The sequence below is a fragment of the Schistocerca americana genome, chromosome X (genome assembly GCF_021461395.2).
Source record: "Schistocerca americana isolate TAMUIC-IGC-003095 chromosome X, iqSchAmer2.1, whole genome shotgun sequence".
Lineage (NCBI taxonomy): Eukaryota > Metazoa > Arthropoda > Insecta > Orthoptera > Acrididae > Schistocerca > Schistocerca americana.
The window spans coordinates 549398151-549411213 of NC_060130.1; the positions used below are offsets into that span (position 1 = coordinate 549398151).

The window sequence follows — 13063 nt, forward strand, 5'->3', positions numbered from 1 at the left end:
AAAATCATTGTCAAGAAATCAAAGTCAGAGTAAGCTGATAGTAATAAAGTACATGTGTATTAAATGCTTCAGACAAAGGTGTATTATGAGTCATCTTATTGTCAGCCTAACAACTTAACTTCCCTGTTCTCTGAACTCTGCCCATGATGAATATGAAATTTCACACTGAATTTAGACTGTATATCTTAAAACTGATACAATAGTGCAACAATATTGGGACACTGACGTTTAATCATATGAACTCATATTATAAACACAATTTTTATAACAGATATGTTTTGCTCAGTGAAGTAAGTATATCCCAGAGTGAAAGAGTTTCATGATTTAATCAAATACAAAACCGATTGTTCATAGATCACAGACAGTCAAAAGTAACCTCTAAGCATTATTAACTGATGGCTCTGCCTGTACATTAATTATACTTTTAGAGCTACAGCTATTCCTCACTGTTAATACTTGTGAATGGATGTGTTTAACATTTTTATTTCAATAGTAACAATTAACTTATAAGGCAAGTAAAGGTTAAGCTCATGTAATAATCACATCATTAAAACTCACAAAGACAACTGCAGCAATACATTTTCATACTAATTATTTCTAACAGAGAAAATTACCGAACGGTTTGATACATTGTTTATAAGATATTGTAACTATGGTTTTCCCCACCATGTATATTTAAAGCTTAGAAATAAACAATAGCTCCAGATAGAGTAGATACTGCTATCTTCATGCACAAACAATAGCTCACTAAAGTGTATGTCGCTGTGACCACCATTATATAGTGTGATGCAGCAAGGTATTCATTTACTTGGTCCATTCCATATCAATGAAAGGGTTTTCAGTCTTAATGTAATTGTAAAACGTAATGGACAACAATATATGTAGACGGAGTTTCATGGAACTTTGTTTGTTTGTATGTGTGTGTGTGTGTGTGTGTGTGTGTGTGTGTGTGTGTGTGCGTGTGTGTGTGTGTGTGTGTGTGTGTGTTTGTTGTGTAGTACTGAATATCAAGGAATCTCAATTCCAGTTTTACTCAAACCTCTTCATTAAAGTAAAAGATGTTATTAAATTCATTATCCATTTGTGTGTCTGTGTTTTATATTACCTTTCATATGTGAAAAATATATGTTTTCGAACTAACTTCTTTAAAACTGGATATCTATATATTTTATAGAAATTTCCAGATATTTTGTCATACATACATCACAAACCCTCTACTATTTAAATTCTTTTAGCCTCCTGCAAACCTGTCTATCTTTCACCATGACACGTGTTCCAATATCATTTGCAACATTATTAGTTTTGTAATCTTGGCTGAACCATATTTTCATACTGATTATGTTGAGCTGACAATGTAAGATTATGATTTACTATCCTCATTCCCCCAATACTGGATTTGGACTTTAGACAACTTTGATTCAGATTTAATATGTATTACAACTATTTTAATCTTTTAAAAGGATAATTACTGAAATTTGCTTTTAAATATTATTTCAAAAAGTAATTTTCTACTCTTAATTATGATATGCACTTTGCAACAAATATAAAATTTCAAATTCAATTATACCATTTATTTATAGACTGTATAAAACACAGTAAATTTTATTATTCTTAACAGCTGTGGATGCTACTGTATATTAAGTTATTGAATGTGTTTACTAATGCAAATCCAGCACGTAATTGTATGGACACACTGTGTCTCTATCAATGAGCTGCTGCCATCATTAGTGAAAGACCTATTCATTATACCAGAAATGTTTTAGTCAATGGCACTTATTAGTAAATGTCCACTGGTAATTATAAATTCAAAGCTTTAATAATCTGAAGTTCTGTATTTAAAATAATATTCATATTCAGCACCTTTCTACATATCACATTACAGCTATTTCCCTTAAATTACCTGTATTTTAGCGTTTCTAAATAGCCAAAAAACTTTACGAATTCAAATCTTAATTTAGTCGTTGTGTGAATTATACTTTAAGATCATCTCACTTCATCATATACTATTAAATGTACACCATAAAAAACCTATTTATCAAAGAAATTACGTACCTGGACATCTAAATCTAGCCTATCACTTTCTAAAATTCTGAGTAATCTGAATCACCTCCACCATTTGTAACTCACAGTGACAGGTAACAGCAAAACCTGTAGTTTTTCAAGGACACTGAACATATTGCTCTGCTTGTGCATGTTTTGTGATTTTGAGGTGCTCACATTCTTATGTGAATTTTGTTTATCCAATTTGCAAGTTTGTAACTCAGTTCTGTTGTATGGGTTTAAACTTAGGTTGTAACAGCAAATAAATACTGTTAACAGACGTCTAATAAATAATTTTCCAGTTGAAAGATTGTCTTTAACTAGATACTGATATATTTTAGTTGTTTCCCAAAAATTGACACATTATCTCTTATACTATAATATAGTCTAATATCACTGTCTTCCTGTGTCACACAACAATGCATTACTGCACGATATGTCTGGGTGAGAAGAAAGGTAACATAAACAGAAAACAACTATTTTTAAGCAACCATATTCAAGAGCTGCAATTCTTTGCTAGTGCATATGCATATTTACTGAAAAGAAATTCCACATTTAAGGGAAGGGAAATGCAAATCTTGCACAGAATTGTTTATTTGTTTTTTCTTTTGTTTCTGAATACCCAACCAAAATTGCAAGGTACTGTACCATAAATTGTTTTTACTTATAAAAAGTTCCTTTCGTCATTCACATTACAGTACATTTTTCCTTAATTTTGTTTGATCCAGGTAGTTTTTGTCGACCACCTTTCTTTGAACCAAGCTCTAATGAAATATTTCTATTTTTCTCCATGTTTAGCAGTTCCTGGAAGAGTTCCTTAACGTTGTGGTTTGTCTTTGCTGAAGTTTCCATAAAACTGCAACCCCATTTACCTGCTTCAGCTTCCCCTTCAGAAGCAGGGACCTGAAACATTAATTACTGATTAGCTCAGATGATAGCGCACACAAACCAGGAACACATTCCTTTACCAGTACTTATGAATTACATGAACCTCATTTTCGCTGTCTATCTCTGCTTGCAAATTGTGAGAAAGCAGCCTGGTAGTGTAAAACATTGTATACACACAATACAACAGTCTATAAACGATTCATTGCAAATGGATTATCCTCAACTCCCACACAGCCCACTAAAGGTGATTACATATATCTTATTAAAATGATTAGTAATGTTACACATTCCAGGAATTGAGATTTATGTAAATAAATATTACGGCATCCCATGCAGAAAAAGTACTGGCGCTATGATAATGAATAAACTGAGATAGCATAAACACACTATTTCGCTGTTTAAGACACTAACTTCCGTGTGTTACAGTTGCCTATTATACAGGGTATTATTCTGCTCGTAATGCTGAGGATAGTCTTATTGGCGGTGTTGGTATGAAAATGAAAGTTTAATGTTATGGTCTCCTACATGCTTGAAAACTTAATTAATGCAGCAATAGCTATACACAGTAATATTCCATACAACGGCACTGTTTAGCTGTTAGTCAAGAAATTGATCTCCTAGGACACGTATTTAACATTTTCCCGTTTTGAATTTAACTTACATCCGCTTCTGCTCTACTCATGCTAATTGTTTGTTACCTGTCATTCAGATTGCAATCTGCCTGGCAATTTACTTGTGGTATGTGCCTTAATATCGACGCCTTCCCATCATGTAACTGACAAAGTTAAAAGATCGCAATAAACTTGCCACTGGGTAATTTTAAATGATGATAAAAAGGTTTAAGGCTCTTAATCATTTGTATGATCCCTATATTTTATGTTTTATCTTTACGAAAGCACAGAAAATAGTGTGGGGAAGCAATTAAAGTTAATATTGAAGCAAAATGGAGACTTGCTTTCACTCTTTCACTTCACTGTGAACGTGAAACAGAATGTTTATTTGAGCACCCGTATTCACAGCGCAGCACGCATACATACCTGGTTTGAGAAAAACTCTGACACCCTATTGCACGTCGACTGACCAAGTGAATCACGTGATCTTAGTTCCACAGAAAATATCTGGGAGTAATTGGAAGAGAGGATGAAATGTTGGAACCAACATCACCGCATATTGGCGGCTCTCTCGGGTCTAATCATCACCCAATCAGTGAACTTGCAAACTTTCTCCCTCGTTAAAATGAGACTATTATCAGGACTGGAGGTGGTGTTTTAGGGTATTAGCGTGATGTCCACTAGGATTATATTTATAGGAACTCTGCGTATATTCATCAACAGATGGGTTACTCTATTATTGTGAAAATGGGATGCGAATTGAAAGAAGTTTCAATAAGCTGCAAAAACCAAACATTACCACATGCTTCTCACAGGTAAATTTAGGACAATAAGCATGATGATTTTAATAAAAAAATATATTATTCATCTATGAGTTTGAGTGTATATTATATAAAATGACAGCTTGTTCCTGATAGACATTAATAGAATCCTGTAGCAAATGGAAGGCGGCATTTACGTACTGACTAATTTAGATGAAAGAAAATATTTACGTACCAGCAGAGAAAATATTGTACGTAGAACATAAGAAACAAAACTTTCTAAGGAAAATTTGTTACTTTCCAGGTGATTAATGGCTGTACTAAACATTTGGAAGCAAGCGAGAAAATAAAATATAATAATTGTAAGAAGGGATAGTAAATAAGTCATATTCACGAACTGGAACAAGATTTCATTATAATGCGATGTCTAGAATGTTCCTGGATGTACCAAATTGCTTAAAGAGACAGGAAAGGTCCTAATGAAAGAAGACTGACACGAAATAAGACATTTACTAGAGACCTGAGGAGTTGCTTACAGGGGATGTTATTGCAAGTCACAAAGATTACACAACCACAAGGAATTAAAATTTAAACCTACGTTTGGTACCACAAATTCCATAGGTCTTTTATGAAAATGACCGGGTTAATAGTCACTTCGTTTTCGGATCTGATTTCCCTGCTGGAAGACAGGAGCGACAAAACAAGAACGAATACAAAGGAGGTTGTGAGTTTCACACTTTACGTAAAGATTCGACTCCAGCTTTCGATGGCCAAGACAAAGCCACTATCAAATCATGTACAAGTATTACATCAGAAACCAACAGCCGCATGCTTGTTAATGTGTGTCCTATGGGTCCAAGAGTGTATGGCTTACACAAATTACGCAAGAATGGCATTCCAGTATAGCCAGTAGTGTCATCCTTCTCTGCTCCTTGTTCCCTGCTGGCGATAGAACTAGATTACATCATCATACGAAATAAAATTTCAGTCTGAGTTTGGTACCACAAATTCCATAAGATTCTTTTATAAATTCATTGTGTATTAGACCCACCTACTTCTTACTTAGTATCATTCCATGTCACTAACTTATTTACAAATGTACCCACAGACGACTTTCAATTGGCTCAACGATTCCCTTGTCCTGAATATAGACACCTGCGGTTCATTTTGCACATGACATCAGGCTCGAAGCGTGGGGAAATAAAATTAAGTTTTGAAGAAAAATGAATAACAGTAGTTATTTCTTTATTAACTATTGACGTAACACACTAACCCAATTTTCAGCTCATTAGATCTTATTCTTGCAACAAAATAAATGGAAGCGATGAACTTGATTCTTCACCACCACTTCTTCAAATTTTGGCACAATACTGGAAATTGCGATTCTCATGTCTTCCATCTATATTCATACGCGACCTGTGTTTCGTGTTGATGACTGAGGATGCTGAAAAACCTGCCTCACATAAGTAGGATGTTGCAAAAGGTTTCAAAATTCGTAAGACCTGTTACATACTTGCGGATACTTCTACTTCTCCAATCTCCGAAACTTAAGCAGTGATGGGGAAACGAACTTAGATTTCAATGTGCAGCTTCAAGGAATATCAATTAAATGCTCTTGTTCTAGAGTGGTAAGTGCTGATGGAAGCTCTGGACTTTGACCCAGTTCTGTTGATCAATTTCTTCTGGAACGTTCTTCAGGAAGTAATAACTGAGTTACGTTAAATGATCCAAAACCACCGACTCCAGTTCTCCTCTCAACTGAAAGTCATTGTCTTCTAAACCCGTGTGAAAAGAAAAACAAAAAAAAGTAATGTATATCTTTATCGTCGACCGTTTCTTTCCAAAATATTAGTTTCTTTCTGAAGGTTGAAATTTGTGTGACGGTCGTAGAATGTAGATCTAATTACCTTGGAGGAAAAAATGTAATGATCTTAGTTTTTCAAAGATGTCACAAAAATACTATAGCTTCGAAACACAATATCTGTCTACGACGTTCTTTCGCTGAACAAGGGAAGAATGACGTTCATTCCTGAGTTCACAACCCTTTGCAAGACATTACCACACCAAAGCCAGAGAGAGGTATTGTAATAAATTAGAACTCAGCCCTCATATCAAGTCTGAAAAGTTGATCTTCATAAAATTTGTTGCCATTTATAAAACTCAATAACGAATTAGGTGCAAATCATTGTGGTCTCCTATATATTCATCCAACTGAATGGCGAAATCACCATTATCTTTGAGTTTTTCAACCAAATGATCATTAATGTTGTCAGCCATATCGAGTACTCGACGACTAATTACGTTGCTGACAAAGGTACGATTGCCATGGCCATCGCAGCTGACGCACTTATCATAGTGGGTGTGTAAATTTTAGTGGATAATTTTGCGTGAGGCAATCACCGTCAGGAGCACCACGTCACGTGATCAAGTCAGGCATTCACTATTCACTACATGCAGGAGGCAGCTGCTTGGTACTGGAGTACCTCTGGCGTGCGTGGCCCTTTTTTTTTCTTTTAAGTTCGAGAACGAGAAGCGCCCCCCACCCCCCTTCCCCACGGGATCTGCGAAGAACTGCCTGCCAAAATCGAAGTTACATCAACCACACTGTTGTCAAAGAATGCTCGTCCTCACAGATCTGATAGAGAAAAGGTTAATATGTTATTGGTAAACTGTTTGAGCATCCAAGGACAGCTTCCAGAATTAGCATCGCTTATTGAAGATCGTAATTCCCAGATAGTATTAGGAAAATAAATTTAGTTGAAGTGAACAGCATCGAAATCGTAAGTTCGGATTGGAATATTTATCTGAAGGACCGGTTAGTCACCAATGGTGACGACGTATTTATCGTAGTAAAGAATTCGATAATATCTGTTAGTCACCAATGGTGACGACGTATTTATCGTAGTGAAGAATTCGATAATATCTGTCGAGGTTATAACGTGCTCCGAATGTGAATTAATCTGGGTAACGTTAAGCATCAAAGGTGGATCAAAAATGGTAATCGGATGCTTTTATATGAGAGGCACTCTACATCTACATCTACATTAATACTCCGCAAGGCACCCAACGGTGTGTGGCGGAGGGCAGTTTACGTGCCACTGTCATTACCTCCCTGTCCTGTTCCACTCGCGTATGGTTCGCGAGAAGAACAACTGCCGGAAAACCTCCGTGAGCGCTCGAATCTCTCTAATTTTACATTCGTGATCTCCTCGGGATTTATAAGTAGGGGGAAGCAATATATTCCAAACCTCATCCAGAAAAGCACCCTCTCGAAACCTGAACAGCAAGCTACGCCGCGATGCAGAGCGCCTCTCTTGCAGAGTCTGCCACTTGAGTTTGCTAAACATCTCCGTAACGCTATCACGCTTACCAAATAACCCTGTGACGAAACGCGCCGCTCTTCTTTGGATCTTCTCTATCTTCTCTGTCAACCCGATCTGGTACGGATCCCACACTGATGAGCAATACCAAAGTATAGGACGTACGAGTGTTTTGTAAGCCACCTCCTTTGTTGATGGACTACATTTTCTAAGGACTCTCCCAATGAATCTCAACCTGGCACCCGCCTTACCAAAAATTAATTTTATATGATCATTCCACTTCAAATCGTTCTGTACGCATACTCCCAGGTATTTTACAGAGGTTACTGCCACCAGTGTTTGTTCCGCTATCATATAATCATACAATAAAGGATCCTTCTTTCTATGTATTCGCAGCACATTACATTAATCTATGTTAAGGGTCAGTTGCCACTCCCTGCACCAAGTGCCTATCCGCTGAAGATCTTCCTGCATTTCGCTGCAATTTTCTAATGCTGCAACTTCTCTGTATACTACAGCAACATCCGCGAAAAGCCGCATGGAACTTCCGACACTATCTATTAGGTCATTTATATATATTGTGAAAATCAATGGCCCCATAACACTCCCCTGTGGCACGCCAGAGGTTACTTTAACGTCTGTAGACGTCTCTCCATTGAGGACAACATGCTGTGTTCTGTTTGCTAAAAACTCTTCAATCCAACCACACAGGTGTTCTGATATTCCGTAGGCTCTTACTTTGTTTTCAGGTGACAGTGCGGAACTATGTCGAACGCCTTCCGGAAGTCAAGGAAAATGGCATCTACCTGGGAGCCTGTATCTAATATTTTCTGGGCCTCATGAACAAATAAAGCGAGTTGGGTCTCACACGATCGCTGTTTCCGGAATCCGTGTTGATCCCTACAGAGTAGATTCTGGGTTTCCAGAAATGACATGATACGCGAGCAAAAAACATGTTCTAAAATTCTACTACAGATCGATGTCAGATATATAGGCCTATAGTTTTGCGCATCTGCTCGACGACCCTTCTTGAAAACTGGGACTACCTGTGCTCTTTTCCAATCATTAGGAACCTTCCGTTCCTCTAGAGACTTGTGGTACACGCCTGTTAGAAGGGGGGCAAGTTAATTCGCGTACTCTGTGTAGAATCGAATTGGTATCCCGTCAGGTCCAGTGGACTTTCCTCTGTTGATTGATTTCACTTGCTTTTCTATTCCTTGGACACTTATTTCGATGTCAGCCATTTTTTCGTTCGTGCGAGGATTTAGAGAAGGAACTGCAGTGCGGTCTTCATCTGTGAAACAGCTTCGGAAAAAGGTGTTTAGTATTTCAGCTTCACGCGTGCCATTCTCTGTTTCAATGCCATCATCATCATCCTACAGTGTCTGGATATGCTGTTTCGATCCACTTACTGATTTAACGTAAGACCAGAACTTCCTAGGATTTTCTGTCAAGTCGGTACATAGAATTTAACTTTCGAATTCACTGAACGCTTCACGCATAGCCCTCCTTACGCTAACTTTGACATCGTTTAGCTTCTGTTTGTCTGAGAGGTTTCGGCTGCGTTTAAACTTGCAGTGAAGCTCTCTTTGCTTTCGCAGTAGTTTCCTAACTTTGTTGTAGAACCACCGTGGGTTTTTCCCGTCCCTCACAGTTTTAATCGGCACCTACCTGTCTAAAACGCATTTTACGATCGCCTTGAAATTTTCCATAAACATTCAGCATTGTCAGTGTCAGAACAGAAAATTTAATTTTGATCTGTTAGGTAGCTTGAAATCTGCCTTCTATTACTCTTGCTAAACAGATAAACCTTCCTCCCTTTTTTTATATTCCTATTTACTTTCATATTCAGGGATGCTGCAACGGCCTTATGATCACTGATTCCCGGTTCTGTGCATACAGAGTGGAAAAGTTCGGGTCTGTTTGTTATCAGTAGGTCCAAGATGTTATCTCCACGAGTCGGTTCTCTGTTTAATTGCTCGAGGTAATTTTCGGATAGTGCACTCAGTACAATGTCACTCGATGCTCTGTCCCTACCACCCGTCCTGAACATCTGAGTGTCCCAGTCTATATCTGGTAAATTAAAATCTCCACCTAAGACTATAATATGGTGAGGAAATTTATGTGAAATGTATTCCAGGTTTTCTCTCAGTTGTTCTGCCACTAATGCTGCTGAGTCGGGAGGTCGGCAAAAGGAGCCAATTATTAACCTAGTTCGGTTGTTGAGTATAACCTCTACCCGTAATAATTCACAGGAACTATCTACTTCTTTTTCACTAAAGGACAAACTACTACTAACAGCGACGAATACGCCACCACCGGTTACATGGAATCTATCCTTTCTAAACACCGTCTGTGCCTTTGTAAAAATTTCGGTAGAATTTATCTCTGGCTTCAGCCAGCTTTACGTACCTATGACGATTTCAGCTTCGGTACTTTCTATCAGCACTTGAAGTTCCGGTACTTTACCAACGCAGCCTCGACGGTTTACAATTACAATACCGATTGCTGCTTGGTCTCCGCATATCCTGACTTTGCCCCGCACCCTTTGAGGATGTTGCCCTTTCTGTACTTTCCCGAGGCCATCTAACCTAAAAAACCGGCCAGTCCACGGCACACAACCCCTGCTACCCGTGTAGCCGCCTGCTGGGTGTAGTGGTCTCCTGACCTATCCAGCGGAAACCGAAACCCCACCACCCTACGGCGCAAGTCGAGGAATCTGCAGCCCACACGGTCGCAGAACCGTCTCAGCTTCTGATTCAGACCCTCCACTCGGCTCAGTACCAAAGGTCCGCAGTCAGTCCTGTCGACGATGCTGCAGATGGTGAGCTCTGCTTTCATCCTGCTAGCGAGACTTGCGGTCTTCACCAAATCAGATAACCGCTGGAAGCCAGAGAGGATTTTCCTCCGATCCATAGCGACACACATCATTGGTGCCGACATGAGCGACCACCTGCAGATGGGTGCACCCTGTACCTTTCATGGCATCCGGAAGGACCCTTTCCACATCTGGAATGACTTCCACCGGTATGCACTCGGAGTGCACATTGGTTTTCTTCCCCTCCCTTGCAGCCATATCCCTAAGGGGCCCCATTACGCGCCTGACGCTGGAGCTCCCAACTACCAGTAAGCCCACCCTCTGCGACCGCCCTGATCTTGCAGACTGAGGGGCAACCTATGGAACAGCACAAGCAGCCATGTCCGGCCGAAGAGCAGTATCAGCCGGAGACAGAGCCTGAAACCGGTTCGTCAGACAAACTGGAGAAGCCTTCCGTTCAGCCCTCCGGAATGTATTTCGCCCCCTGCCACACCTCGAGACGACCTCCCACTGTACCACGGGTGAGGGTTCAGTCTCAATGTAGGCAGTATCCTGGGCAGCCACAGCCGAAGTCCGATCGGAAGATGTGTGGGACGAGCTGGCCGTCCCCGACAATCCCCCATCCGGACCCCTGCAGTGATGCCCATTGGCAACAGCCTCAAGCTGTGCGACTGAAGCCAACACTGCCTGAAGCTGGGAGCGAACGGACGCCAACTGAGCCCGCATTCGAACACAGCAGTCGCAGTCTCAAATGAAAACCGAACACCCGCTATAACGGGGCAATTGAATGGTTCCTTTCAAAAGTAATTACTAAAAGTTTCAAAATATTTATCCCGCTGGTAGACGAGGCGATCAATTCCTGTTTCGTAGAACGCAGTCTGTCGCTAACGCACCCACTCTTGCACTTCCTTCTCCGACTGAAAGAGGTGTCCACGTGTGACTTTCTTCAGGTCGCCAAAGACGTGGAAGACGTGAAAATCACACGGTGAGAGATCTGGGCTGCACGGAGGATGCTGCAGTGCTTCCTAACCAAATTACTGAAGCGTAAGCCTTCGTCCGATTGGCAGTGTAAGGGGCGGGGATGGGGAGGCTGTGTTATCGTGCAATAGGAAATTAAAAGCTGTTCACACAAATTTCGGTGAGATAATTCCTTCTTAGACCTCATGGGGCCTCTGCTCGTCGAGGTTCTCGTGCGTGGAACCACAATCAACGCGCAGCACTATGAAAACACTTTGCAGAAACTGCGACGTCCCATAAAGTCAAAACGCAAAGGAATGCTATCGGACGGAATCACCTTGTTGCACGATAACGCCACCCCCACACTGTCAATTGGACGAAAGCTTCGGTTTAGGAATTACGTTGGGAAACGTTACAAGGGGGGTAGGGGGGCGGGGAGGGAGGAGGGGTAAGGGTCACGTCCGACGCTTGGAGGAGGCTCTGAATACGGGGCTATCGCACGCACTGGATGCAAACGGCGGCAAATTGTGGTACATGTCACCCGAGAAAGTCTACTCACAAAATTTCAGAAACTGGCTTTAAATGACAAATCTAGGAATATATTCCAACATCCTAGATATCGCTCCGAGGGGGATAGTGAGAAAAAGTGATTTTCACATGTTTAGAGACCTGAAGGAGGATATGCGCGGACGAAGAACTGCAAGAGTGGGTATGGTTGTCGATACGTCTGCGGCCGACAGCGTTATACGAAACAGGAATTGATCATCTCGTCTCTCAGTGGGATAAATGTCTTAAAGCATGTGGTGATTTCTTTTGAATGGAACCATTTCATGGTCCCGTTGTGGCGTGTCCTCGGCTTTCGTTTGGCTACCTGTTATGGACCACCTGGTTCAGGAAAAGGAGTGGTAGAGCGCGTCATAGAGAACTTGGAGAATAACGTTGATAACTTTCCTGATCATGCCGTTGTAATAGGGGGGACTTCAGCTTGCCAGGTACAGATTGGGAGAGTAATCCGATAAAATCTTATGGCAGAGACAGGGATTCATGTGCCATTATTCTGGATGTCTTATCCGAAAATTACATGGAGCTGATAATTAGAGAACCAACTGCTAAACGCTTAAGTCTGTGATAGTAACTATGACTAAAGGTATTACAAGGAATGTTAGGAAAATATCTTTACCTAGCAATAATGAATCTCCCGAGAAAGCCACTTGGCTACGCTAAACAACAACTACGAGTGGCTGAATTCTTGTGCTATTGCGGAGGAACGTAGGCTGACTTCGTTTCCAAACGATGCTGCGTAAGTCAGAAATGCGTAATAGGTTGGAAGGTTTGTAGTATCAGGCTTCACATAATTGCTTTCTATTGTTACTTGAAAGTTGTTTCGATAATTACTAACTAAACCATTTGTTGGAAAAGTACACAAAGTCACTAGTAACGCCAGTTCACACTCATGTAATATACGTAAGCAGAGCTGATGTCTTGCTATTTAATGATCTTTAGAGTCTTATTTGCATTAAAATAACACGTATTTTGAGAGAATATTGACTGAAAACGTTTTCTATTTGGATGTAATTATTCACAGTAACAACCTAGCCTAACCATATATCTAACAAAAAAAAATAGTCTATTATGAACTCACTTTCCAGCCGGATGCGTCCTCTGGTG

The 13063-nt window shown here is 40.1% G+C and overlaps 1 protein-coding gene across 2 annotated transcripts in view; it reads right to left on the reverse strand.

The window, feature by feature from the left end:
- Positions 1–2494: 2494 nt before the first annotated feature.
- The window catches only part of LOC124556457 (GTP-binding protein Di-Ras2), a 650315-nt gene continuing 639746 nt past the window's right edge, over positions 2495–13063 (reverse strand). For both annotated transcript variants that reach the window (XM_047130409.1, XM_047130408.1), the window contains one exon: positions 2495–2943. In XM_047130409.1, the coding sequence (XP_046986365.1) occupies positions 2728–2943 (216 nt within the window). In that variant the 3' untranslated portion in view covers positions 2495–2727. The remainder of the gene's footprint in view (positions 2944–13063) is intronic.